Here is a 26,459-nt window from a genome sequence, read left to right as displayed (position 1 = left end):
CACATATTGCAGGCAAATTAACATTAATCATGATTGAAAGGTGCACGAGCGAAGCGAATTTCATTAAATTCCTCCAAACCATCAACAGCACGACCAACCATCACCATCACCGCCAATATCGAGTTATGGCATAATGCCATTTTGGTTCTCCGCCCGAATGTCCCGATAGTGCCTGAATATTACTATTTCCATTTACATACCCGGCGTGCGCTTGGTGCACCCTCCATATGATGATTCCCTAGAACAGGTATCTGATACGGTGTCTCTCGTTCCCCCCCACCGATAGTTCCGGCTTGCATTCTCCCGTTTCTCAGCCGTCACCGCAAACGCCGCTGCAAAACTGGTGTTGTGAGCGTTCCTGGTAGCATGCGAAATGGTTTGCCCCGAGGTGGTTGTACATAAATTGAATTCGAGGACGATTTGCATTCGTCGTCGTCGTCGTCGCCCTCTTGAGTTTGATTTCTGTCCCATCGGGGGCGCTCTACAGGTCGCAGAGGCGGTTTTGCCGTGGCGATTGCTGATGGATGTGCCGGGTCGCGGCGCTAGATTGCAATCAGCCGGTGCTGGTGCTGGGGCTCTTGAGCCGAACCGATAATGATATAAAATCTCCACACAACAATCTGATGGATACGGCACGCAGGCAACTGCACTAACTCGCTAGCGGTAGCGATGGAATTAGTAATTGAGGGCGCTGGTGGTGGTACTTCCGCGTTTGGAACTGAGAAAGACGGACATAGTGGAGATGCCTGCTAGCTCTAAGGTTTCATTTTTGTTTCTCGTAACTTAAGCTAAACAAATTGCTTATTTGCAACAACTTTTCCTTCCAAATCTTCGTCATCGTTTTCGTGATCCTATCCCGTTTGAAAATCCCGATCCCAATATGCTTCGTTTTTGTGTCTATCCTACTATCCATGGGTGTAGTTTTAGTGTTGGATTAGAAAGCCTTGATAATAGAGAGGCAGCAATGTCTCTCAGGCCGGAAAAAGGGACCCAGAACGGATGGTATCTTAATGCAATAAAGAAAGGCAAAATCGTCTGGAAGATTAAAAGTCCATTTCCGTTAGGCGGAGGGCAGATGTTTCTCTCTCTCTGTTTCTCTTGGGAAGGTCATGAAAAGGTGGCTTCTTTGTGCCAGTACCAATACATTTGCAGATAAAATTAGATTCCAAATCCGATTGGATGCCGTTTGGGATCGGCCGGCCTTTGAATGATCCCATCTTTTCGATTCGATAGTACAAAAGCACTGCCCTTCCCCGGCTCTAGGGGACTGATGGACAGTAAAAGTAAATTGGTACAATAATCTCGAATCATGTTTGTGCATGGTGAGACTTTTTCACACGCAGAAAGCATGCTGTTCTTTCTTTCTTCGAATTCGTTGCTAGTAACCTTTTTGTGGGTTTTGAATTAAAATATGAATATTATTTGACAAATCGCTGTTTTCAATGTATTATTCCTTTCCAGCGAAATACCGGGTTTATTCTGATAATAAACCTTTTTGTTTTCCAGTACCACAAAACCTGTTTGACCTTTTGCACTTTACACGGTTATTTGTGTCACTTGCACGAACCGAAATAAGCCAACGCGTTCGGAAGTAGCATGAGAAATTAAATAACGATTCCATGTCACCCCTGTCGGATGGTTGTTACATGATAGGTGGATGATGGTAGCAATTAATAATAATTAACGCCGCTAGAGTTTATTACGATGCACGCGCATCGGTGTACTGGCCTCGAGCCAGTTGCATCCCGCTTTTTGCACGCGCCCCTCCCCGCGCGAGCCAGTAAACGGGAGGGAGAATTGATTTCAATGTTTTATTGAAACCCTTCAATAAAAATCAATGAGTCGGTGACGCTTATGAATGGTCATATTGCGCGGTTTTTCTTGTTGTCTGTACTTTATGGATTGTTACGGAGCTAGTAACATGATTCTGTTTTAATTGAGTTTGAAAAATCGCTCCAAAACCGTAGGAATTATGAAGGAGATTCTAGGAGATGTTGATATGAGTTTAAATTTTGGAAACGTAATAATGCAATAAATATATGGAGAACATGCCAAGAATAATGCCTTGGTTTTGAATAGATCTCTGTTTTGAATTGAAGTGAGAACTCTCAAACTACTAACCTACTCACCCAATACTTGTGATCCTTTAAAACAGCTGATCTCTAATAATTGCACCTTATGCGTACTGTCTAACCTTTTTCCAATGCTTGAACTCCGTCGTTCGACGACTTCCCTGTTTCGCAAAGCGTGAAGGGGGGAGTGTCTTATTTTTGCAAACTCTCTGATAAGGGCGAACAATTTATGGACCGGTATACGGGGACCTGCCGCATCATGCTCTTAGTGAAGCAGAGAGGATATGTGTTTACCCGTACGCCCATTGCGCTCGATATTGTTGTTGTCGTCGGAGACGTTGGATCAGCGAGAAGAATGCGAAGAGGCAGCAAACGCGCAGACAGTTTACCGGCGCCGGAGAAATAAATCCAGTGACCTAGTTCAGCTGGTATCTGCTAAGGTTTGCTAGAAGATGGGACAGCACAACGGAAGCCACAGCCGAGGTTAAAGGGCATTGCACTGCTGTGTGCGCCTCGGTGATTAATGTTCTTCCCCCGGTACGCGACGGTTCTCGCCGTGAGTGGAAAGTAAATGAGCTTTGGTCGTCCACCGCCAGGGCGAGAAGACCTGCCATAGGTACAGACAGAGTGGTGTGGTCTGGCAGACGGGGCGGAGTGGCTTTTTGGATGGGTTTCCCTGGCTGCATTTCAAAGTCCTGTGTGGAGTTGTTCCTTGCAGTAGTGGTGTGCATTTTGGGAACGCTGCCAACGCTTGCGGCGGGGCTGTGAAACGTACCGAAATGAGTTATATCTCTCTGTGGCGCCCTGTTAGACGTCGTAATATTTTCAATTATTGTCGAATCGCTTTCATTTTGCCGTTTTTTTTTAGTTGCCTTGCTAACTAGACGCCGCTACTACGGTGTGTTCTGTGCGCTTGTGTATGCTTGGGTCGTGAGAAATAGTGGTTTCATATTACATGGTTAGTGTCGGAAGTTAAACGCTTAGTATGATTGGTTGGATAACCTGAAAAGATGACTGGGCTACTGGGCACGACGGTCTAGTAAATTGGAAGAGTTAAGTCTACGGTAGTCCATCATTTCGACAGCCATAACTCACTTGCCATTGGTAATCTTGTTCCATCTAGAACCGCCTCACAGACACTCTGTTTAGTGACTGTTCAGTACCTGCGGCGCTATAAATAAAGTAACTGCGGCACAGGAAGCAGTAAATAATACTCAAACATTGTATAGTTTATTGCTTGGCTTCACGCTGAAGCCATTATGGGATGTAAACTAAGAGGAGCCATGTTTCACAAAGGGTTGATTATAATACCATAAAGTAAATGACAAAGTAACTCATAAAAGCCAGTTTAGTGTAGTCAATCGAAGGCCAAAAATCGATCTGCGTGTAACATAAACATGTATTTGGAAGCTCCATCATCGTGCAAGTTAGAAGTTATTGGTAAAACAATGGCTACATCCAATCCAATCAGTATCAAAAAGCAGAAAATGTTCCACGAAGTGTATTGTTATATCATGTTTACCCCTCATCAGTAACATTCATGCCCAGAATGGACACTAATCGGATGCTAATCACCCACACCAAATCAGATCAGAAACACTTGAACGTAGAGAAAGAGAGAGAGAGTGTATGAGCCTATTACAGAACTTGCACGTGCCCATCACGCTGCTCGAATGCTGCTAGCTAAAATAGCTCTAGTCAATTCCTCAAGGATGTCAGATCCGCTTGAATCACTTGCGCGGGACGAAGTTGTTTGGAAGTGGAAGCAAAATTGCAACAATGAACGGTTCGTTAATGATGATGATGTTGCATGACCTCGGTTGTATCCGCGGGAGACTAAGGATGATGGGTTTGATTACATCTCGCCACACCGGACAGCGACACACATAATGCCATTAATATTACACAATCTTCTGATTTGACCCACCGGGGGGAAGTGTTTTCGTTCGTCCTGATTTCGTTTCGTTGTGTACTAGCGTTCTTATTGCTGTGTGGGCAATATGAATCAATGTAATTAATTGACTTGTGCGGAGGTTAGGACTGTGAAGAGAGAGAGAGAGAGCAATTTTAATGGCAGCCTGGCTTCAGAAATTATTATTCCCCAAGAACTCGTGCCGTAAGGTGCATGATCTTTGAAGTATCATTTTTTTTGTCGCACAACTTGTCTTTTAGACGCGTTTTTTGTTATTTAATGTCATTACAACATCCAAAAAAAGTTAACAAAATAATTAATTTCCCTTGCACAACATCCCAAAATATCAAGCCAACAAGCGAAGGCTGTTGAAATCGGGAAATGTTAAAAAATGACAAACTCTGATAAGGGTGTTTTTATCCTGCTAAAACATTGCAAGGAAAGGCAATATCGGTGCTTTCAAAACCCCCCGTAGCTTATCCTTTTGATCCCATCGCAGCAAAGTTTCCCACAGCGCATGAGGAACGTACCGCAGGTTGTCGACGGCATTTACATTTCCCATCGTCGTCGTCCTCAGGAAACCAAGGGCGCTCTATTGACTGTGTGTATCAACAGTGGATGAGTGTGGGTGTGCCGTATCCCATGGTCCTTTTACCTTCTAAATCCCTCTCCATCTGCTACGTTGACTGCTATGTAAGTGCCCCACCCTATGGGTGGGGTTCAATTTACCTGCCAAACCTTCGGAAGGTTCGGTCGGCGTCGCCTCTCGAAGCGCGCCCAAATGCTCCAAAATTTGCCCATATCCATCCATCTAGACATGCCTGCAAACATCCCTCTGGGAAAGTGGCACACCACAGCAGCACAAATGGGTCCACATGTTTCATAATCTTTCCGGACTTTATTGCTGCAACACGGAAAGTTCTCTTGGACACAGGGGGGTTTCTGGTTGAGTTGGTTTACGTTCCGTACGGATCCGTTCGAAACGTGACCGAGGCGCAACAGATGCGCCTGTCTTTTTGTGTGTTTGTGTGACTCTGCTGGCATGCATAGTTGCGTCCAAACTCCACGCTCCTCCTGTGTCATCGTTTGTCACAATTGGTCGATTGGAAAGATGCACCCTTTCGTAGCGACCGATACGGTCCATCGCCCGACGACGATCATTTTCCACCAGTGTGTCCAATCCTACATCGGGCCTAGTTTAGTATGTGTGTGTTGATTCTTGATACTTGTAGGGGTGTAGAAATACGGCCCAGCATTACCGGATAATATCCAGTTTCAGGGGTCCACAACACGTGTATGATAGTGTTGTATATCGTGTTCTAGTGCGTTTGGCTCATTTGGTCCGTTTAGGATGATGATTTTTTGGGTTATTGTTCTCAGAAATAAACACACAAAGCTAGCGACAGATAGACCAAGCCCAACTATCAGAACATTATTATTTTTGGGGTACTTTCGACAAGCAACTTTGTAGCATAGATGTTATGAAATTTCAATATTTAGACAAAAACCAACAGTACTCGGATGCGCAAAAGTATAGCTGCTGATTTTAACTTTACATCAAGTGAAGAAAATACAATCATGGCTAAAATAAATACTCTTGACAACTTCGTTTCAGAATCAACATCCCTAGTTTAGGGCGAAAATCAAAGTCCTAAGGGGTTTGTAAATATTAAAACTCTACATAAAGCTCATGTTGCTTTGCCATTCAACCCCCGGTTGTTAAAGAGGACTTTTGGATGTGGTATCTTCGTCTCCTTCTTGTCGGCCAGTATCAGTACACGATCATACCGGTCATCATTTTAGTTATTTCAATTCCTTTTTTTTCAATCTTTTGAATGAGGGGTAACAAGACTGACCTCAATCACAAAGAATGTTGTTGATTGTTTCGTAGACAAGCATAACCTATTTTAAAATTTGAAAATTGTCAGACATTGCACTAGATACAAGCAATTCACAGATATATTATTAATAGTAGGTTAGGCGTCTGGAGATTAACATTTTTAGAACTCTTATCAATATTGCTGACGGAGATGCATATATTATACATCTACAAAACGTTGTATCCAATATTAGAAAATTTAATAAGAGTTCATTGTTTGTTTCGATCCATCCCAAGATACACTTGTACGATTCGTAGCGAGAGAATGACTGGCGGGTCTCGTGGTTAAGTCGTCAACTCGAACGAAGTAACAACATGCCCATCATGGGTTCAAGCACCGAATGGACCGTGCTCCCATATACGTAGGACTGACTATACTAGTATGATATGGGATGTAATCAATAAGTCACTGAAAGCCAAAGGCCCCCACTAGTGGTACACTGGCAAGGCCTTGACCAACAACGGGTATTGTGCCAAAAGAAGAAGAAGAAGTGAGTCAATGCCATACTCAATTCCTAGATATGTCATATCACTTGTCACGTGAAATTTCTACTCGCAGAAAAAATGTACACACTAATCGAATCCAGTTTCTTTGGAAGTCCTGCAATCCTGGGTATCGTCTCGAAAGTCTGTGATCTAGGTGTTACATTAGACTCTAGTTTAAATTTCCGTTTACATATCGACAACACTGTTAACAAGGCATACAAGATGCTAGGTTTTATCTTTAGACAATTCCGTGAATGTAATGATGTCTTATGTCGATGTTTACTGGTCTTGTGCGCTCGTGCGTGGAGTATTGCTCTATTCTTTGGTTCCCGAATTGCACTACGATGATTAACAGAATAGAGGCAATATAACGGAAGTTTACAAGACTTGCTTTAAAATGCGACCAATTTAGAGGACTTACAACCATGCCAAATTATCACTCGCGTTACCTTCTGCCTACAGACGCTCGAACACCGTTTTAAGGTTAACTAATGTGTGTTTGTAGCCAAAATATGAAAAAAAAACGAATTAGACGTCCCTTGTTTAGTAGAGAAGATTAATATCTACGCGCCTTCGAGACCTCTTTGCTCTCATAACTTACTTGTCGGCGAGAACAGGCCTAGCCGTTACTACCGTTACTAGCTATGACAAGGCAATTCAATACATGGTCCCATCACTTTGATTTTAATTTAACGACCAACGCATTTAAAGAAAACATTGTATTAATCTTCAATTTTGGCGACACTGGATCAAGGGAGATGTTAGCGGAATAATTTAGGACTTAGGTGTAGGATAGGTTTTAAGTACTTAATTTATCACAGCCTGAAGACAAGAGTGCAAAACATTTATGTTTGAAAATAAATAAATAAATAAATAAAAACCTGTACAGGCGGCAGGCATGATTGCGTGGGTCCTTAATGTCCAAGAAGTGTGATGTGAGTGAAAGTAAATGTGAAGTATTGGTTTTTGAAGATATACCACAAAATGTAGAGCATTGGATACCAAGTTGAATTGTATCCTAAACACCAGCTATTGAGATTTTTCTTGGTGTTCTGCAATGATATCACTCTTGTACATATCCTTTCATAAAAAAATATTATGTTATTCATAACATCGCACGAACAGCACGTAAATTCCACTCCAGATGCAATAGTATCTTACAAAAAGTAATAACATAATTTAATATGCAGTGCATGACCTCAAAATCTGCAACAAGTAAACAGGACAATTCTTTACATCACATCAACTTTGTTATTATACTGCGAGCGAAAGCGCGCACTATAAAACTAAAGCGCAACCGTGCGCTTCTTGGTCCGTCTGCATGTTGCTGCGTCCGGTTTTACGCTTCGATATTAAAATGAAACCACTGGGTGTATGTGTCTTCATCAACTGCACTCCGGGGTACGGTTGAGCTCTAATGTAATGTGTGTGTGTGCATTTGAGTGTAACAGTTTCCTTCGTTACGCTCTCAATACCACTACCGTCCCGATGGTGGCAGAAATCCTTCTAGACGCTTCGATTAAAGTGTTCCGACGGCGGTTATCCGAAAAGGAGGATATCTCATGCATTACACCACCCCCCTACCCGCTACTACAAGGAGATCTTCACGCCGGAATTCCTTCGCCTCGACACACACACACACACACACACATCGGTCCACGACCTCTCAATCGCTCGCGCAAAACCGAGCGAATCGAGTGCAATGTTTCCACCAGATTCGGTATTGTTTTTGCAGCTTTGCCTCTTCCTCCACTGCTCAAGATGATTTCCACACACGGACCATTGGACGTTTCCGTTGGCCGTGTGAGTGCGCGCGAGCCGTTGTATTTATGTGGGTTAGGAGCGCCCAAACCCATTGCCGGGTACGATCAACGCAGTGGGAAAGGATTGCATTAACCGGAATATGTGTGTGTGTGTGGGTTGGTAGGTTGGTTGGTGGTCGCTCTAGTGGACCAGAAAAGAAAATCCATTCGGGTGAAAATGGCAACAGCAAAACCCCAGGACATGGTGGGGGAGAATCGTCGTTCCTCGTTCCAAGTGTAGTGCGGCAAAAGCGGCAAAAACCTCACATCAACCCGCTCGCTCAACCGGATACCGGCAGGATATTTGCAGCAATTGGTGGGTGTATGTAGGTGTGTGTGTGTGTGTGTGTGTGTGTGTGTGTGTGTCTGTATGTGCTTTTGTAGATTGTGAGTTTTTGCAGCGCTCGTTGTCTTTTTATCTGAACCAACGAAGGCAACACAACGAGAGCCGCTGCTTCTTCGCGCAATTGCACACAAGCAGCAAGCGAGCTGTGTGTGTGTAAGAAGATATTTTACTATCTGGGTCAACTTGGGATGATAGTAAATTCATGGCGAAAGGGAGAGAACAAAAAACAGCACAGCGTAGATTGTTGGGGATATAGAATTGCACGTCGCAAGTAGCGTAGCAGCAGCAGCAGCAACGAATTGCGACACTTTTCGCTCGTCCGAGACGCAACCGACCTCAATTGCGCGGGGGACACGTAATTCGAGTGAAAACAATTTTCCGGAAAGAAACCCTACCGGGAGATTTTCAACGTGTGTGTGTGTGTGTGTGGTTGATCACACAGCGCAGAAGAAAGGGGGAAATCCTACCACTGATATTAGAGTAAATATCAAGCCATCAAGTGTAATAGTTGAAAGTGGAGTTTGGCGTAGAGAACATGCTCTGCTGCGCGTGCACTAGATAGTGCGGATATAGTAGGACCGAGCGCTATGTTTATCCCTTTTTCCGTAGAAAAAGAAGGCTATGATAAGCCGTTGCTCGCTACTGGCACCACTACCGCCTCGCTGCGTTCGTTGGAGTGTTTCATTTTTCAATTTAACTCCCCGGCACCCCTTGGGCAGAGCGCAGAGTCGTCTGGTGGTGGGAGTGTTGCGTACAGTATCCTTAGCCAAATCTTCCCTTTTTTTCGTTGCAGTTCTACGAAACTGTGCCGAGAGCTTAGTAATGGTGCAGCAGTCCTTCTGTCCGGTGACCTCTATCCGTGGTGTGGCCCCACAACCGAGTGAAAGAGGGAGTCAAGGCGAGAGGGGTGGACCACGTGCCACATGCGATGGCTTTGGGGATTTCGCTGCTGCTGCACTGGGTACGCCGCCCGACTGGCGCCGTTCGTTGGTGTACCGCGAGAGAGAAACAAAGAGGGCGTACTACATTTGCAATGCAATGCTTTTCTCCTCCTGTTCGATGTTGTTTTTTGTTCCCATCACCCCCTCGTACGTAGTTCCCTGTCGCCCGCGTTAGAACTGATTACGTGAAAGATTATAGTAGTGAGCGTAAAACCGGGCCGGGCACGATTGTATATATCACGCTTCGAAGGATGAAATGATGGTTTGATGTTTGTGCTCGTTGGGTCGTAAGTGAAGGACAAGAGGCGGAGAGGAAATGACGCGAAAAATGTACAAACACAAACAAAAAAAAAAACCGTTCCGTCTTGCATAAATTATCGGCTTGTTGGGATCGCTTAATTATTCATGAGTGTGTACAGTCAAGCGCCATAGGCAGACGACGAACCCGTTTTGTTTTGGCGTGTGTTGTTTGAAGCGCAGTATATTGTTTGCTGTAGACATAAAAATGTGTATAATCTGAGCCACATATAAAGGTAGACTTTTTTCTGGTGGGTGAACACACAAATAAATAATTCTCGACCCTCACGTTTACACGCGCTTCAATGAAAGGATGGAAACCATTTGGTATTAGTATTATAGCGAACGAAATAATATATTCACGGTAGATTATGATTATTGATTGCTCGGGAAGAGCATCTGGTACACGCGGAAGTTTCACAGTAACGACCATTGTAAGACGGGCGGCTCCTCCTTGAGCCATTAAACCAATAAACCATTACCAGCGTTAAATAAAAACACATTTAAAACACGTCCCACTTCATTTCTCACCAACCCACAAACCCACTAATGCGTGCAATTTTTCTCTCTTTTGTCCTTTTTTTGCAGACTTACCCCAAGGCTCGGGCGGCTTGTCATTACCACCTCTACACCCAGCTGCAGCACCACCACCCCACCTTACCGGCAAACTCTGTCCACTTGAACAAAGAGAGGCTTGGCCGTGGAAATTCACCATCGGTGCCGTAGGAGAGGAGAGCATTATTGTACCTCAGACTGTGACACCGCTAGACGGCGTTGCAAAGAATACACAGCCAAATTGGCTTCAGGCTCATTAATCACTCGTGGAATTTTCGTGGAGGATTCGTAAAGTTGAACCCCTTTTAATCAGCAAGATTCAGTTAAGGCTCCGGCCACCACCGCGGGACACTACAACCCGCGGTGGTGCGTGTTGCAAGCGGTGGAAAATTAATTACTGCTCAAATTTTACTCAAACGGCGATCACCCCACCCCCAGGTCCAGGCAGCAGTGCTTTACAAGGGCGCTGGCTCTAGTGCGTTTGAGCACGATCACCAAAGCACGGTGGAAATTAATTCAATAAAACCCCATCACCGGTTAACAAATGGATGGTTGAGATACTACACGCTCCTCGCTGGTGCTGCTGTGGGGGTGGGGTTGTGGGGTTGCTCGGTAGCCTCAGGCGCATCAAACTGCCCAAACGCTTGGCATTCGGTTGCGCTTCCACGGCTAATCTCATTGTCGCTTGCGGGTATTTTCACACTGATCGATAGCTTCTCAGTTTTCCTGCGATAGGATGGTACTTCAAATCAGTAACAGTGAGGATGCTATTTGAGCTGGCAACTTTGAAGGATTTGTCCTTGGTGTTTGTGCGTGAATATAACGCCTTTGCTGCTTTTTTTATTTACTGTTTTACTTTACTTTATTTGAAGCAGGATTTAAAAAAAATATTATTACATAATTATCAACATTTATCTCAGGCACATCAAACAAAAGGTATATGGGTTCGATATATTCAACATTGGCCCCTTCTATATTTTAAGCCAAGCAAGTTGTAATTTTAAGCTTGTCAGTGGAACTGTACCCAAGTGACATTTGCTCGAAATTGTTTTCCCATATCTGCTCGATTAGTACTCGATACGCCTGAAATTGTGGATTTGTGTGTGATCAAGTGTGTTGAAAGCGCTAAAATTTGGTGAGTTCGTAAATTAGACTTTCTTCTATCGATTGAAGATGCCGTCGAGCTCATTTTACACACATAGCTTAGATTTCTGATGAAAAACAAAAGCTAATTTTGTGTGACGTTATTTTATAAAAAATCAATATTATTTAAGTATAAAATGGCTACATGACCAACTATAACGATAGGAAACATCATTTTCGAGCGAATCTAGAAGAAAACAACGAAAAAGTCGCATCACAGTTGATTTTAAAGGCCTTTTTCTAAATTCCCTTAAACTGGTGTAGTTTAAGGGAAGTTTTGGGCTCCAGTTTAAGGGAATTTGCTCGAATTCCCGATTATTCATGCTCGAAAATGTCAATTGGGTATTCATCATCAGGGTTGTATCCATCTGACAGTTACGTTCCGCCATATTGGATTTCGAGCAATTTTGTATAATCAAAGATGCGTTTCAAAATTGTTTTGCTTTTTTTTCTGTTTGAATTGAGTTAGAGTACCTAAAAACATTTAAAAATCGATCCAAACCAATGTTGAACTTTTTTTGACACATTTCTTGACATATTTATCCTTCAGCAAAAAAAATCAATCCGTCATGACCTAACATTATAGTGCATGTGACGAATCGACGACGGTTGTGTATGGAGTTGACATGATTTCAGTCGCCAAGTGTCAAACTATACATACAGCAACTGTCTAATATCGTAAAAGCCTCCCGTTTTCTATCTCTAGCTGGAATGCTGAAATTTCAGCCTATCAGTGGAACAACCCAAATAGTCCGGGAATTATTTTTCTTTGTGTTTTATTTTCAAGCAAGCGTCATCGATGAAATAAGCAACAGGATTTGTTTTGTTTGTGTACATGTTTTTATTTTTTAATCATTAATATTTATGAACTATACAGAATGTCACACAATTTATTGTACAATCACAATCACTTCATTCAATATTATTTTTCCAATAAACGTATCTAACTTGTGCAGCAGCAATGAGATGATTGACGGCCCAAGCCTTTGACTCTTTGACAAGAGTCATCTTGTACCGATGTCATGCATTGAAAAGCTATAAAGCTACACCAAGCTCGGTACGCTTTCTTAACAAGCCTTCAAGTTCCATCATGAGCCATACACATCAGGCTAACCAGCGTCAAGGTTCCAAAGAGTACCGAATGCTTGTTAAAAAGCGCCATAGTTCCGCAAAGTACTTCTTATCTTTTAATCAGCCATAAAGTACGACATCGGAACGATTATTCGTTCAAAAGCCTCAAATCAGCTATAGAGTTCGAGCTGGTTATTTGGGAATATCCATCACCCGGGTTGTTTTTGACAGTTAATTTCAGCCATATTGGATTTCACCGTTTTTGTACAAATATATGTTTTTTTCTGTTTGATCGTTATGGCTCTTTCTGTTTGAAATGGATTATAGTAATTTATATGCTAAAAAATATCGTTTGAAAGTTTTTTAAACTTTCTTGAAATTGTTGTTATCTTATAGCATAGAAAAATTTAATAAATTGATAAGGTCGAACCTGATCGAACCTGGGACAAATTGGTGATTGTTTAAATTTTTTTCACGCTGTAATAATCTAGGCTGAAAAATTGAGGCCTGATAGTTGGACTTTGTATGGCGTGTTAACATGCTTTTTAGCCATAAAATCTCAAACATCATATAAAAACGCTAGCTAGTATCTCAAAACTCACTATTGGCTATATTTGTCTTCCGGTATACAGGTACATTTTTCGCCTATTCTTAAAGACACATCATCAAATCCTAAAGGATCATCATTTGAGGAAGGATGATCCAATATTAATGTAATGATTTTTGTGATATTGAATTGTCGAATCACCCTGGTTATAATTGTAAATTAAAAAATCACGTGATTGTACACATTCATACATTTCGATATCTTTTTTAACTGGAACCCAAAGCCTGAAATGTTGTGTAAAGGCCTATCAAATTTATTTTTAATTCCTTTCGTTCCTTTCTTCGCAAACGACGCGAACATTATCAATCATCAAAAGATACGGTTGTGTAATAAATGTTGATTATGTTGTATTATTATTTAAAACTCCCTCTATTTTCAATGGATCTCGCACACTTTCTTCAAAAAGGATTACACGCCCCACCATGCTGCTCTGCATTTACTATAAAGACTTTTTCTTTCACACATCAATCGATCGTTCGATAAGCTACTGTGTACAGGACGTATGCCGAGCGTGTGAAGCATGTGTTGCTCCTTTTGCCTTCGAGATACGTTTTTCTTCACCCGCTCGCGTTACCTTCCTCGCATTACAACGGCGGGTGGTAGGGAAGGTGTTAAATTCCGCCGACAAGAAAGAACTCGAAGAACGGGGGGTAGTGTATATATATTTTTTGCGTTTCATCTTTCGATCCGCTTGCCTTGCCATTTCTTTGCTCGCCTCCGGCAGAGTCGGTTAGCGATTCTCGTTCTATTCGGCTTCGAGAGATGTGGCATCCGATGCGGAGGAGTGTAGGTTTTGTTGTAGGTAAGAAGGATTCAATTGAAATCCCCGGCGCAGGAGAGATTCTTCATTGATTTTTTTTTGTTGCTGTACATTCCATTTCCCGAAACCCCGATTGAGGTGGAAATTGGAGCAACTTGGCAAGCTCCGGTGTAAAAATAAGATTGTTCGGGAATCGGCCAGGCATTCCTAAAGGAAGCGCGCTATAATGCTATAAGTATTTATAAGTTTCTTCGAAGCGCAAGCAGAAAAAAAATCAACTTGATTGGGAAATAACTTTCCTCACTGCACAGCAAATCGTGCATACTGTACTTTACTTTTTCGCCTCCGTCTCCCCACTAAGGTAAACTATTTACGAGAATGCGAAAATTGTTCGAACGTGGTGTGAAAAGAAAATACTTTTTCCCTTTTTTCACTGATCCGTGTCCTGTTCCGTGCGGGTGGTGCTGGTGTAAAAACTATGCGTAGCATGCTTTCGATGAATCCATCGCTTTACGGGTGACAACTATCCTTGGACACAGAGATAGAGAGAGAAAGAAGCGCAATACAGGGTTTTCCAGTGGTTCTCATAGGAGTGGGACACTTCCTTGACTCTTTCTTATGGGAAGTGGACTTTCTTATGGGAAGTGGATGATATAAATTGGACTCTCAGCCACCCTTTTGGGACAGGCTCCTTCGAAATTCCTATTAGATTTGTCCAACAAGAGTGCTATAGAGTCCAATTCCCATTACAATAAGTTTAGTTAACATAAGATAGAGTAAATAATGTCCCAAAGCTATGAGAACCCCTGGAAAACGCTGTAATGGTGTGAAAAGAAAAATCACTCAACGCAAGAACGCTTCGTGAGCGTTGTCTCTTCATCTATTCAGCAGCATCTTCTTCTTTTTTGTTTGTTGCCGCTCGTCTGGGGGTGGTTTGCCATTCGTTCCAAATCTTGAAGTGAAACCGGATCAGCACACGCACACGCGCGAGCACACCGCAAACAGTCGGTGTCGGGATACCATTTATGGGAACACCGGGCTGATGCTCCATTGTTGGAGCCATTCTTTCTCCGCCAGCACAAAGCAATGTGGAGAAAGAATTTTGGCTTGCGCGCCCCCTCCGGTTGGTTGCCGGCGGCGATGGCAAATGTTAGTATTTGGCAGCGTTCTCTTCGTGTGCAGATACCAGCCCGAGTAATGGTGGGTGCGTGTTTGTGTGTGGGAGTGTGTTTGAATAGTGTCAAAATAGGCGAAGTGTAAAATATGTCCATTGTGTCCCTTTCACACGCCAGCTAATTTGGAGTGACAAGGCCGTGAATATTATAAGTTTTTTACGTTTTTTTGTGTTTTTTTTTCTTACATTCTTTGTTACTTTTGAGACTTTAATATATGTAAGTGCCGTCGCCGTTCGGGTTGCAACACTTCAATCTATTTGATTGAATGTGCTGTGCGTTCATAGAGTGTAGTACACCAGAAGTGTATCGTGCAACGGAGGGCGCAGCTAAAGCAACAAACCGTGTATATAGGACGAGCATATGCAACACTTTTCCTCCCACTCAATGTATGTTTACGTTGCAATTAACCTGTTTTCCAATTGGACATTTCGTTACAGCCCGGCAGGGAGAGTGAAACGCAACAGTTAATCCGTATGGGAAACTAACAAGATTTGGCTTTTAGTTGCCTTGACAGGCGCGCTGCAGTGCTGTGTGGTGTATGAAAACGAAGCGGTGAAACAGTGACGCTGCGAAGTGAATAGAAGAAAAAAGGATAATAATTGTGCGTGCGTGTGTGTGAGAGAGTGTGTGGAAAGCCCAAGCAGACGTACGGAGGTCGGTGGCACGGTGGCCTCTAATTAGACACAACGGTTTCGAAATGAATACCCATCTGCAAGGATCATCGCCCAGATCGCCCGCACCGTCACCCGATCCTGACGTTGACGAGGGTAGCTCGAAAAAGCAGGCAACAAGGTAAGCGTGCTGAGCCTAGGTTAGGTTTGTGGGTTTTTGCGCAAATAAAAAATTAACATTGCATGCTGTAATTAGCATTATTGGGGTAGTCAGTTTAGGTAAATATTGGGCATAATAAAAATAAAATGAGCTCTAGAGTTTGTTCTAGAAAGCAAACACTAAACTTTGCTGTAAACGTTGAAAAATGGCCTGCAATGAATTTTGCATATTAGATTGTATTATTGCATAAACGCTTTCGTGTTATGTGGATTGAATTATTTAATTTGTACTATTGATCAGTCAATGATATTTAGTATACATATTTATTTTATTTTAGTACAAAACTATTGAGTTATATATTTGTTATAAAATCGAGTCAAAATCGATGGTCAGCGATCATATTCGTCAACATACCTACAATGATATCATCATTGTTTCATTCAATTTCGTCATTTTGATTCAATGCAATGTCGTTCGCATGGCCATTTGGGCTCGGCATCAAATTAATATACCAATATAATAACATAAGAAGACAATGAATGTTATTATTGAATTTATTGACAATATTATATAATTTAAGGATTTATTGTATTTAATGCTTATCTGGTAAATTGAATTACTAAATTTAATGGGAGGATCATGTGAAAGCGATTGTAAAATATTGTATTTTTAAAACATTACAGGGTTTTCGAGGATTATAAAGACATGTTCAGCGAGTTGTAGATTCGTTCAGGCATATAATAGACTCTTTCAGCGAGATATAGAATTGTTCGGAAGTAGGCGTAATTACTCTTTTTGATCTCGCTCAATTTAAGCGTTAGAAGTAAACATGATCTACCTATTAGTTGTACTATTTAACCTTTTTATACGCATAGTGGCGCCCTCTAAATGAACAATTTAGAACTTAAATCTCAAGCTTGTGAATGCTTCTTTTTCATTTAAATTAGTTAGTTAATTAATTCATTAATTTATCCCAATAAAACTAACTGACAATGCATTGTTCGTTTCTCGCTCCTCTCTTTCCAGAGTATTTAAGAAAAGTTCTTCGAATGGCAAAATCACCGTATACTTGGGAAAACGTGACTTCGTCGACCACATCACGCATGTCGATCCGATAGGTAAGCCCGCCAAAACCCCCCGAAGAGTGAAACGCTCTACCGTTACACGTTGTTTCACCGGCAAGCAACAAGTCCCACTGGCCTACCCCAAAACACTGCAATCCTTCATTCGTTGTTCTCCTTCTTCTCTTTGCCATTGCACACACACCTTTACTACAACTGCGCACGCCGCCATCTTCATCAAAATCAACGTTAAACTGCGCCCCACTGGCGAACACCACTCACTGCCACGAACCTGCTCTGTGCCAGATGGTGTCGTGCTGATAGATCCCGACTATGTGAAGGAGCGGAAAGTTTTCGGACACGTACTGGCCGCCTTCCGGTACGGGCGTGAGGATCTGGACGTGCTGGGACTAACCTTCCGAAAGGACCTGTATCTGGCATCCGAACAGGTTAGTATTTGCGTTAAAGGAGCGGGTACGGGGCGCTGTCTGCAAACGTGTAACGCGCCGCGCTGATATGACGCTGCTGCTGCGCGTTTAATCTCCTGAATAATCGAAAGGCAAACGACCTCGGGTTGGTTGGTCGGTCCAATTCTACGAAGGCACACTACGAGCGAAGGTGTGCGTGCTTAGCACGGGACAGAGGAGCGTTCTAGCCGTACGTGTACGGTAAATTGAATGTATATCAGTAGGTCACAACTGTACGTGCAATATTCAGAGGAAAGGGAAGTTTTGTTTTGCCTTTGCTACAGATGGAATGAAATTTGTAACATTATTTTTTATTAAAATGGTCCATTCATGTCTCAAAGAAAAAAAAACCCCGTTCAAAGCACTGACATGGCACTTTTTGATATTGTAAAAGTCATTCCATTTGGCGAAGGAACGTTACGTACACGCTCGCTCTACTTCGTCGGGGCCATTGCAGTGCGGGGGTGGGCTGTGGCTGTTACTGCTGTTTTGCACTTACAAAAAGTAAACATGTGTATCTTTTAATTCCACCGAGAGCTAGCAACACACACACACACACTGCTGCAGCACAACAGGAGCACCCGTCAACGAAAACAAGTTGAAAATCCATGAAATAAATCTTCCTCATTCGCCCGTGTCACTGCGGCACCAGGCGCCTCCATCGAGGGGTTGGCGGATGAAAACAACAAGCAACACGGCGGGAGTTTTTGTTAGGGTACGTACGAAAGTAATGCCGGGTTGCTTTTGGACCGAAAAAGGAACGCAACACGTTCGCTGCGCTGTTGCTGTTGTGTACACATCAACGCAAATGATGTAATTTTGATTTACGATGCAACACCGTCGCGCGTGCAGAGAGCTCCTTTTCTGCTCGCCCGTCCCGATGATGGAAGAATAATACCACTTACTTTTAGCACACACACCCATCTCCACACCGACCACCACTTTGTTGGCACAAAACTGTAAAGTTTTGGTGGCGCCCTGGATTAATTTGCGGTAGTTTTTTTGTTTTGTTTTGTTTTCGCTGGTTGTGTGTTTACCAAAATGATTTGCTAATGGAGAAATACACACACACACACGGCAGAAAATTTCCCGCCAGGTAAAGTAGTGCTGTCTGCAGTAGCGGGTGCTAAAGTTGCTGTTTAACTATATGCTTTGCACAGTAGGACGCAAAGCAGCATTTGTCCTTTTTAGTGGCATATGGGAAAGGTGTGATACACACGAAAATAATCAAAATTTATGATCACCTCCAGCAAAATGGAACCGGCGCAAGAAGCATTGAGTGTGCAAGTGTGCCGCTTTCAATGGTGTCTCTTTCAGTTGTGCTTGGTGTTCAAAACAGCCGGTCGACAGCCGACACAAATCCAACGCTGTATTCTTAATGGATGTACTGTTGTTGTTGAAGAACCACACAAACCGTTTGGTTTTTCGACCGTTGTGCGCGCACCACCATGAAAGACAAATGCAAACACTTTTACCGCAAAGCACTTGCGGTGAAATGTGCATGTGTGTGTGTGTACATTTCGTCACGCGGATAGATACACCCATGTCCAGACACATCATGCCTCGTGTGCTACTAAATCTGTTAAATTGTACCATTCTCTGTGGAGAGAAAAAAGAAGAAAAAAACATCCCGAGTGCGTGTACGTATGTACAAATGTCGATGATTGACTGTTTTTCGTTTGTTGTATTGTAGCGGGGGAGCAGCAAAAAAAAAAAACAAAATCGCCCAAACATTTGCAGCAAAGCACGTACTCAATCTATCGTGCTTGCGCGAATATTTGGTCCGTTTGATATATTCGGTTCGGTCGGAGGGTTTCAGCGAACGACTTCATCATTCATGACGGATTTGTTCCGTCACTTTAACGATGTAAGCTGGAGGATGTTTAGCTTCTTTTTTTGAACAACGTTTCTGTGTGTGTTAGATTTTTGTGCAATTTGGGAGAAAAGTAGCAAGTTGAAGCAATCATATGAAAGGAACATAAATGCATTGCTTTGGGGACAGAGAGAGAGAGAGAGAGATCGTTTAATGTTGTTCGAGCACTGAACGTCATGTTCAGCAAGGATTGTTTGATAGCCTCTGGTAGGTTTGTTTGCAATATTTTGCTAACGATTTTTAAAATCGACCTTTAAAGAAAAAAATATTTAAAAAAATCGTAATATTAATGCACATTTCATGCTCAACGCGTAACTTTAATGTAAAAACTTTTTATTTTATTTTTTATTTCATTCTCATATGAAGCAGAAATCTTCCTCCAGGGTATTTTGTATGTTTAAACAGCAATTTTATTGGGTTTCACTACTCAACGGCGCCCCAGCTGATGCTGCTCTCTTTTGCGAATCTTTGAATTACTGGACAGCTTCGTATCGAAATTAGATTCCGCACTCTCGTGAGATTGATCGAATGTTATCCGGTCCGGATATTGCTATAAAATTGAACTAATCCTACTAAAACGAAATCTGAGCGTATACTCTGTATAGGGCAGGAGGGAGGCACATTAATTGAACCAGAGCCAGATCAATTGATGTATCGATATTGTTTGGATCGTTTTATTCTTCGAGCGTGTGCAAAGAAAACTCCAGTGTATCTTCATTGCAATGTACCAGTAAACACCTGAACGTAATATCGAGTTGAAAGTAAATGCTCGAAGGCTGTTCATGTTGGCATGACCTGAGGCTGGAAAAACTGGATCATGTTGGTTGATGGAAGATGACACGTGAGACATACCCAAGATTAGGGATTTGTTTTTTTTTCTATACAAGGATTCATCACATAATGTTCATAGAGGCTCTACGATTTAGAGCTGCAAGATCTTTCTCGATTTACGAGAGGAATTCAATCCACCTTTTATTGACACCATGTTTGTTTGTATTTGTGGTGTTATATTTCCAATGAGCATGTATTCTTTTTATGCAAAAAACAGCGATTTTATAGAGTGAATAATTATTATTCGACCATACATAATGAATAGCTAAAACTCAAGTGTCCTTTTAGAGCATGAAAATACGACTTTCAAGCCTTAAAGTGACGGCTTAAACTTCCCTTTAGCTGCACCAGTTGATTAAAATGGACGTGGAGAGTGTAATGGATGCAGATAACAAAAAAAATCAACATTCGAGATTATATTTAAGTGAAGAGCCACTAAATTGTTTCAACAACATTCAAAGAAAGAGGGTTGTGACAGATGTTGATCTTCTCTTACCCTTAATTTAAAATTAGACAGAGTTCTCGGATTTCTACAGCATAACGCTCTTCGGAGAACATAGGAACTAAAGGACATATTAATTAAATAATGTATCTAATATTTAGTCCATTGCGGTTGAATCTGTTGAGATAATTGGTCGCGTTGCCTTGCGGAGAAGTACGTAGCTAGTGTTGGGTAAAGTTGACAAAAATCCGAGCTCGACTCCGATCCGAATCCGAAAATTTCAGAGCTGACTCCCGAAGGTTGGTCCGCTCAGCATTATCCGGGGCCGTTCGGAATCATCCAGAACCGCTCCGTGACGTCCTGAGTCATCCTGAGTTATCCGGAGTCATCTGGAGTCATCTGGAGTCATCTGGAGTCATCTGGAGTTATCCGGTGTCGTTCGAAGTTGTCTGGAGTCATCTGGAGATATCTAGAGTCGTTCGAAGTTGTCTGGAGTGGATTTATCCGGAGTCGTTTGGAATCATCCAGAGCCGCTCGGAGTCATCCGGAGTCATATGGAGTTATTCGGAGTCGTTCGAAGTCCTCTGGAGTCATACGGAGTCATCTGGAGTTATCGGGAGTCATTCGAAGTCGTCTGACGTCATCTGGAGTCATCTGGAGTCATCTGGAGTCATATGGAGTCAGCTGGAGTTATCCAGAGTCGTTCAAAGTCGTCTGGAGTGGATTTATCCGGCGTCGTTTGGAATCATCCAGAGCCGCTCGGTGTCGTCCGGAGTCATCCGTAGTCATATGGAGTTATTCGGAGTCGTTCGAAGTGCTCCGGAGTCATACGGAGTCATCTGAAGTTATCGGGAGTCATTCGAAGTCGTCTGACGTCATCTGGAGTCGCCCGGAGTCGTCAAGAGTCGTCTGGATTCATCCAGAACTATGCGAAGTCGTTCGGAGACGTCCACAGTAATGCTGAGTCAACCGGAGTCGTCCAAAGTCCTCTGGAATCATTTGTTACCATTCGAATTGATCGGTGGCTCGGTCAAATTCTTATACCAAGCTGTTTGAGTTTAAAATTAAATCTGGGCTGTACTATTCGCTTCAGAATAAGATAACTTCAACAGATTAATAATCGACATCACACTTAACTATGCTGTGAAGTGTAATGAACCTAAAATATGGTGTTGTTTAAACCAACAGCTATAATTCCGCGAAAAAGGCGGCAGAATTCATTAGACACCTTAGGGCTATTGACGTTAATTATGGACACCAGACTCTCATTGTTTCGCACTCTTTCCTATTGCGTGAGAATTACTTTTATAGTTCTCATTAATATTAATAATACGCCCCCCGAAACATTGTATACGAACGCGCGCGTGTAACTATTTATTCTCTATTCCAGCAACGCATCAAACATCGCCCCGCAGTGTACCAATCTGTGCCAATTTCAGGGCAGCAAAGTGCAAACAAAAATGTAGCCAAACGAACGATTCCCATATTCTTCCCTCCCCCAATTTACGCCTCCCTGGGAGTCCCGGGGTGAATATTCAATTACCCTGGCGCGCAAATAGATTGTGGCAGAAGCGGAGGAGCTGTAAGCAAAAAAAATGGTCGGGCCTTATCGCCGCGATCCTGCTGCAGGTTTAATTACGCAATTCGTTAGGGCATTGTTTTGATTGTAATGTAATTTTGCCACCACAGAAGGTGCGCGCTGTCGCACCGGAATAAAACGCACCAAACCAAACGAGCCCTGATGATAATTATTCTGCGCATATCAAGGTAAATTAAAGCATGCATTCATTTGGGCGCGGGTGCCAAGCGATCCAAAGCTGGTTTTTTTTTTCTCCGTGCGTTTGTGATGGAGCAATGGTGGAAAGGTGAAGAAGCAGAGTATAAACTGATTAAGTTATAGCTATCTTCCCTTGGTGTACTGGCACGGGGCAATTGTTTCGATTTTCCAGGGACACATTGTGTGCCGAGCGCACTGTTATGCACAACGAAATGACCAATAATGATGTGCTTTAGGGGAAGGAAGCAGGCAAGAAGGGAGCGGAGGCTTATGATCCTATTTCAGCGTCATTTCATTTACTTCTTCTCCTCGTTAAACACACCGTTGCTGTTGCTGCGTGTGTCCGGGTAGGGAAAATTGTAAGAAAATCGTTCCAATTACTTGAATAGGTTCTCGCCCATTTGGCGGCGTCGAAGGAAGTTCATTTGATTGGCGTTTTCCCCGTTTTACGACAAACGTTCCGCCATAAAGCTCTGCGCTCACGCTTTGTTAAGCATTAGCATCAGTTTGATATTTTACCAAACTGAACATTAACTCTCTCCATTTTGGGTGTGTTTTGCCCAGCCACGGGGTGAAAATGCGATTTCATTTGCTTGAAAGGATTTACCAATTTGCGAAGCAATTGTTACTTGCGAGTCAAATAACTGTTGCAAGTGTGTGAGAGAGGGGAGAGTGGCTCCCACCGAAAACGTGTTGCTTGTGTGCGTTGGTTTGTGTCGGTGGAAATTTCAAATTAATTTGACCGGTTTTGCCATAACCTTCCGTGTACACTACCAGCATCGCGCGTGGACGAGGGCGTATTAAATGGCTGCGTATACAAATAGTGTAATCCAGCGCAGATCGAAAGAAAGCTAAACAGAGCGAGCTGCTGCTGCTGCTGCTGCTATTGTAGTTAGCCGGCCAACAAAGAAAAGGTTAAATTAAGTGCACCTCATTGTGCTGCGAGAACGCGTTTTGTTTCCTTCTGCGCACCGCCGGTCCTCCTCCACTAACAGGCTTGATCGCTGTGTTTAAGCACGGGGTGCTGCTGCTGCTGCTAGACCGACACAGGCCGACAGGCACAGACATGCCGACATGCTTTGTACGTTAGCGACCGTAATTGAAAATAAATTATTTCTCTTTCGTCTTCGTGTTTGCTGCTTCAAACCATCATGCCATCAGCGCAGGCATTACACGTGGATGTTTTCCTCCCTTTCTATCAAACTCCCTCTATACTGATACTATTGTTTCTCTCTTCTTTCTCTTGTGCTTTGCTTTTTATCCACCGCAGATTTATCCACCGCTGGAAACGGACCGGCCGCTCACCCGGCTCCAGGAGCGGCTGATCCGGAAGCTGGGCGCGAACGCGTACCCGTTCTACTTCGAGGTGCCGCCCCACTGTCCGGCCTCGGTGTCGCTGCAGCCGGCCCCGGGCGATACCGGGAAACCGTGCGGCGTGGACTACGAGCTCAAGGCCTTCGTCGGCGAGTCGCAGGAGGACAAACCGCACAAACGGAACTCGGTCCGGTTAGCGATAAGGAAAATCATGTACGCACCCTCGAAGCTGGGCGAGCAGCCGTCGATCGAGGTTAGCAAAGAGTACATACTGAAACCAAATAAAATTCACCTCGAGGCGAGTCTGGACAAGGAGGTAAGGCGTGTTGTTTTTTGGTTTTTGGCGTGTGGCGAGACAGTAGGCATCATTTAACTCTACTAATTTCCTTTTTTTCTTCCCCCATGACTCTTTTTTTTTTCAATCTTCCAGCTTTACCACCACGGCGAAAGCTTGTCGGTGAATGTACATATAGCGAATAATTCAAGTAAAACGGTTAAGAAAATCAAAGTGTCGGTCCGACAGTTTGCGGACATCTGTCTCTTCTCGACGGCACAGTACAAGTGCACGGTAGCGGAGGTAGAATCCGAGTAAGTATAGCGCAGCCGAGCGGGCAGCCCGACCCGGACCGTGTGAACCATCCGTCTCCCCTGAACTGGTATGCAGAAACTCTGCGAGAGAATACAGCGGAAAAAACCAGAAATGCCATGTGCGAGGGGGGATAATATGTCCCTGAGTTCCCGTTTCCGAAAGGATGAAGTAACTACGGCTACTGCTCGTTGCAGGCGGCTTGCACACAGCTTAATCGTACTCGTGGTTTGTAGGTTTTACCACGTTGTGACTAGTGATGTGCTCTCTGTTTCGCCTAGTCCCGCCTGTAGTCGGAGTCGTCCGGAGTTGGCCGAAGTTGGCCGAAGTTGGCCGGAGTTGGCCGGAGTTGGCCGGAGTTGCCTGGAGTTGTCTGGAGTTGTCAGGAGTTGTTGGGAGTTGTCGGGAGTTGTCGGGAGTTGTCGGGAGTTGTCAGGAGCTGTCCGGAGCTGTCTAGAGTTGTCCGGAGTTGTCCTGAGTTGTCCGGGGTCGTCTGGGGTCGTCCGGAGTCGTCCGGAGTTGTCTGGAGTCGTTAGGAGTCGTCCAGAGTTGTCCGTAGTTTTCCGGAGTTGGCCGGAGTTGTCTGGAGTTGTTGGGAGTTGTTGGAAGTTGTCGGGAGTTGTCAGGAGCTGTCGAGAGTTGTCTGGAGTTGTCTGGAGTTGCCTGGAGTTGTCAGGATTTATTCGGAGTCGTCCGGAGCCGTCTGGAGTCGTCCGGAGTCGTCTGGAGTCGTCCGGGGTCGTTAGAAGTTGACTCCAGATAACTCCAGACGACCTAAGACAACTCCAGATGACGCCGAACGACTCCAGACGACTTCGGTTGGCTCTGGACGACTCCAGATGACTCCGGACGATATCGACACCGGATGACCTCGGACGATTCTGCTGACCTTCAGATGACTCTGGGAGACTTCGGACGCCTCTGGATGACTCCAGATGACTCCAGACGACGTCCGGAATGACTCCGGATAACTTCAGAAGACTCCGGATAAATCCGGACGACTTCGAGCAGATCTGAATGATTCCAACTACCTTCCATAGTCGGATCCGAATCGACTCTCGATTTTTGTCAACTTTTCCCATCACTAGTTGTGACCTCCCAGGGCAAAACGAAAACCGAGCAGTAATCATGCCTGTCTATGTGTGTGTATATTTGGCTAAGGTTAGGGGCAAATGTTCCCCTCTTTGAAAAGCGAATGGCGAAAAAAAACCTCCACCCGTTATGACGTTACTTAAACATCCCTAGAACGCAGAAGAGCACTCAGGTTTAATTGAAGGATTGAATGCTACTGAACTCTCTCGTACACACACATACATACGTGTGCGGAACCTCTACCCTCTCACACATACTCAAACCAGCCTTGTTTGTGTGTGTGTTTTTGAAGGAGTGCTTCCCCTCGGCGCGTGGAAAAAGAAAAGGAAAACCAGTGTGCAAGTGGTGAGTGTGTGCTTTCAAAAAAGCATAAAAAGCACGCAACAGTGTAGCTGTGTAAAGGTGGCAATGCATCCATCCACACAAAAAAGCAAGGCACAGCTTAGCCCGGTTACCATCGGAAACGGAGTTAACTGCGTGTGGAACGGATTATGGTGGCTCTTGAAAGACGGTGAAAGACCTAATGGTGGCCGCCGTGGACTGGAGGCAGCTGTTGTCCAAAGTGACTTAACGTTGCAAAATCTGTGACGGTTCCCCCTGCTGCGGTAGAATTTATATGCTTCCCTGGGTTGACGTATGACACACGAGACTCACACACGCACACACGCTCACATGCAATCGTGTTGAGCTACTTGGGGCTAACGATGCGTTTACGTTGTGCTGCACCTTTTTTTGTGCCCCGAAACCCTGCACAAACCAGCCTCTCGGGATTTATGTGCTACACTTCCTCTACCCAACACACGCGGATAATAAGCGAATGTGGATGCTTCTGGAAACGGTTGGTACATTTGGTTTTATTTTTTTGTCTCGTTACGTCCAGTTGGTGTAGCACACTGCGACCGAGATTGCACATTTTTTGTAAAACGAAAGAGAAAGAACAAAAAAATAAATGCTTCAAGCGTGGTCGATTTACACAAAAGCACATACACCTAAGGAGGGGAGTCACATAAGTCGGAAAAGAAGCTCACTTGTCAGGAAACGCAAGACAGTTAGTGGTGGTGGTAATAGCGGATAGCGTTATAGCACGAACATCGACCACGAACGCGCGCACGCGACATTCAAAAATGATGAAAGCAAGAGGAATTAATTAGCTTTTATGATGCTTTTTGACTTCTTCAATCGCGCCTCCTCTCACACAG

The 26,459-nt window shown here is 43.7% G+C and overlaps 1 protein-coding gene across 8 annotated transcripts in view; it reads left to right on the top strand.

Annotated features, from left to right (window-relative positions):
- Nucleotides 1-26,459, top strand: part of LOC120959628 (arrestin red cell) — a 65,577-nt gene that overhangs the window by 27,616 nt on the left and 11,502 nt on the right. For 5 of the 8 annotated variants that reach the window (XM_040383187.2, XM_040383181.2, XM_040383180.2 and 2 more), the window contains exons 2-6: nt 15,484-15,838; nt 16,844-16,935; nt 17,185-17,327; nt 23,539-23,898; nt 24,013-24,170. In XM_040383187.2, coding sequence (XP_040239121.1) covers nt 15,744-15,838; nt 16,844-16,935; nt 17,185-17,327; nt 23,539-23,898; nt 24,013-24,170 — 848 coding nt within the window. In that variant the 5' untranslated portion in view covers nt 15,484-15,743. The remainder of the gene's footprint in view (nt 1-15,483; nt 15,839-16,843; nt 16,936-17,184; nt 17,328-23,538; nt 23,899-24,012; nt 24,171-26,459) is intronic. The other 3 variants (XM_040383185.2, XM_040383184.2, XM_040383183.2) reach the window with 1 other exon arrangement.

This window comes from Anopheles coluzzii, chromosome 3, assembly GCF_943734685.1.
Source record: "Anopheles coluzzii chromosome 3, AcolN3, whole genome shotgun sequence".
NCBI lineage: Eukaryota > Metazoa > Arthropoda > Insecta > Diptera > Culicidae > Anopheles > Anopheles coluzzii.
This window is presented reverse-complemented; position numbering and strand designations above follow the sequence as displayed.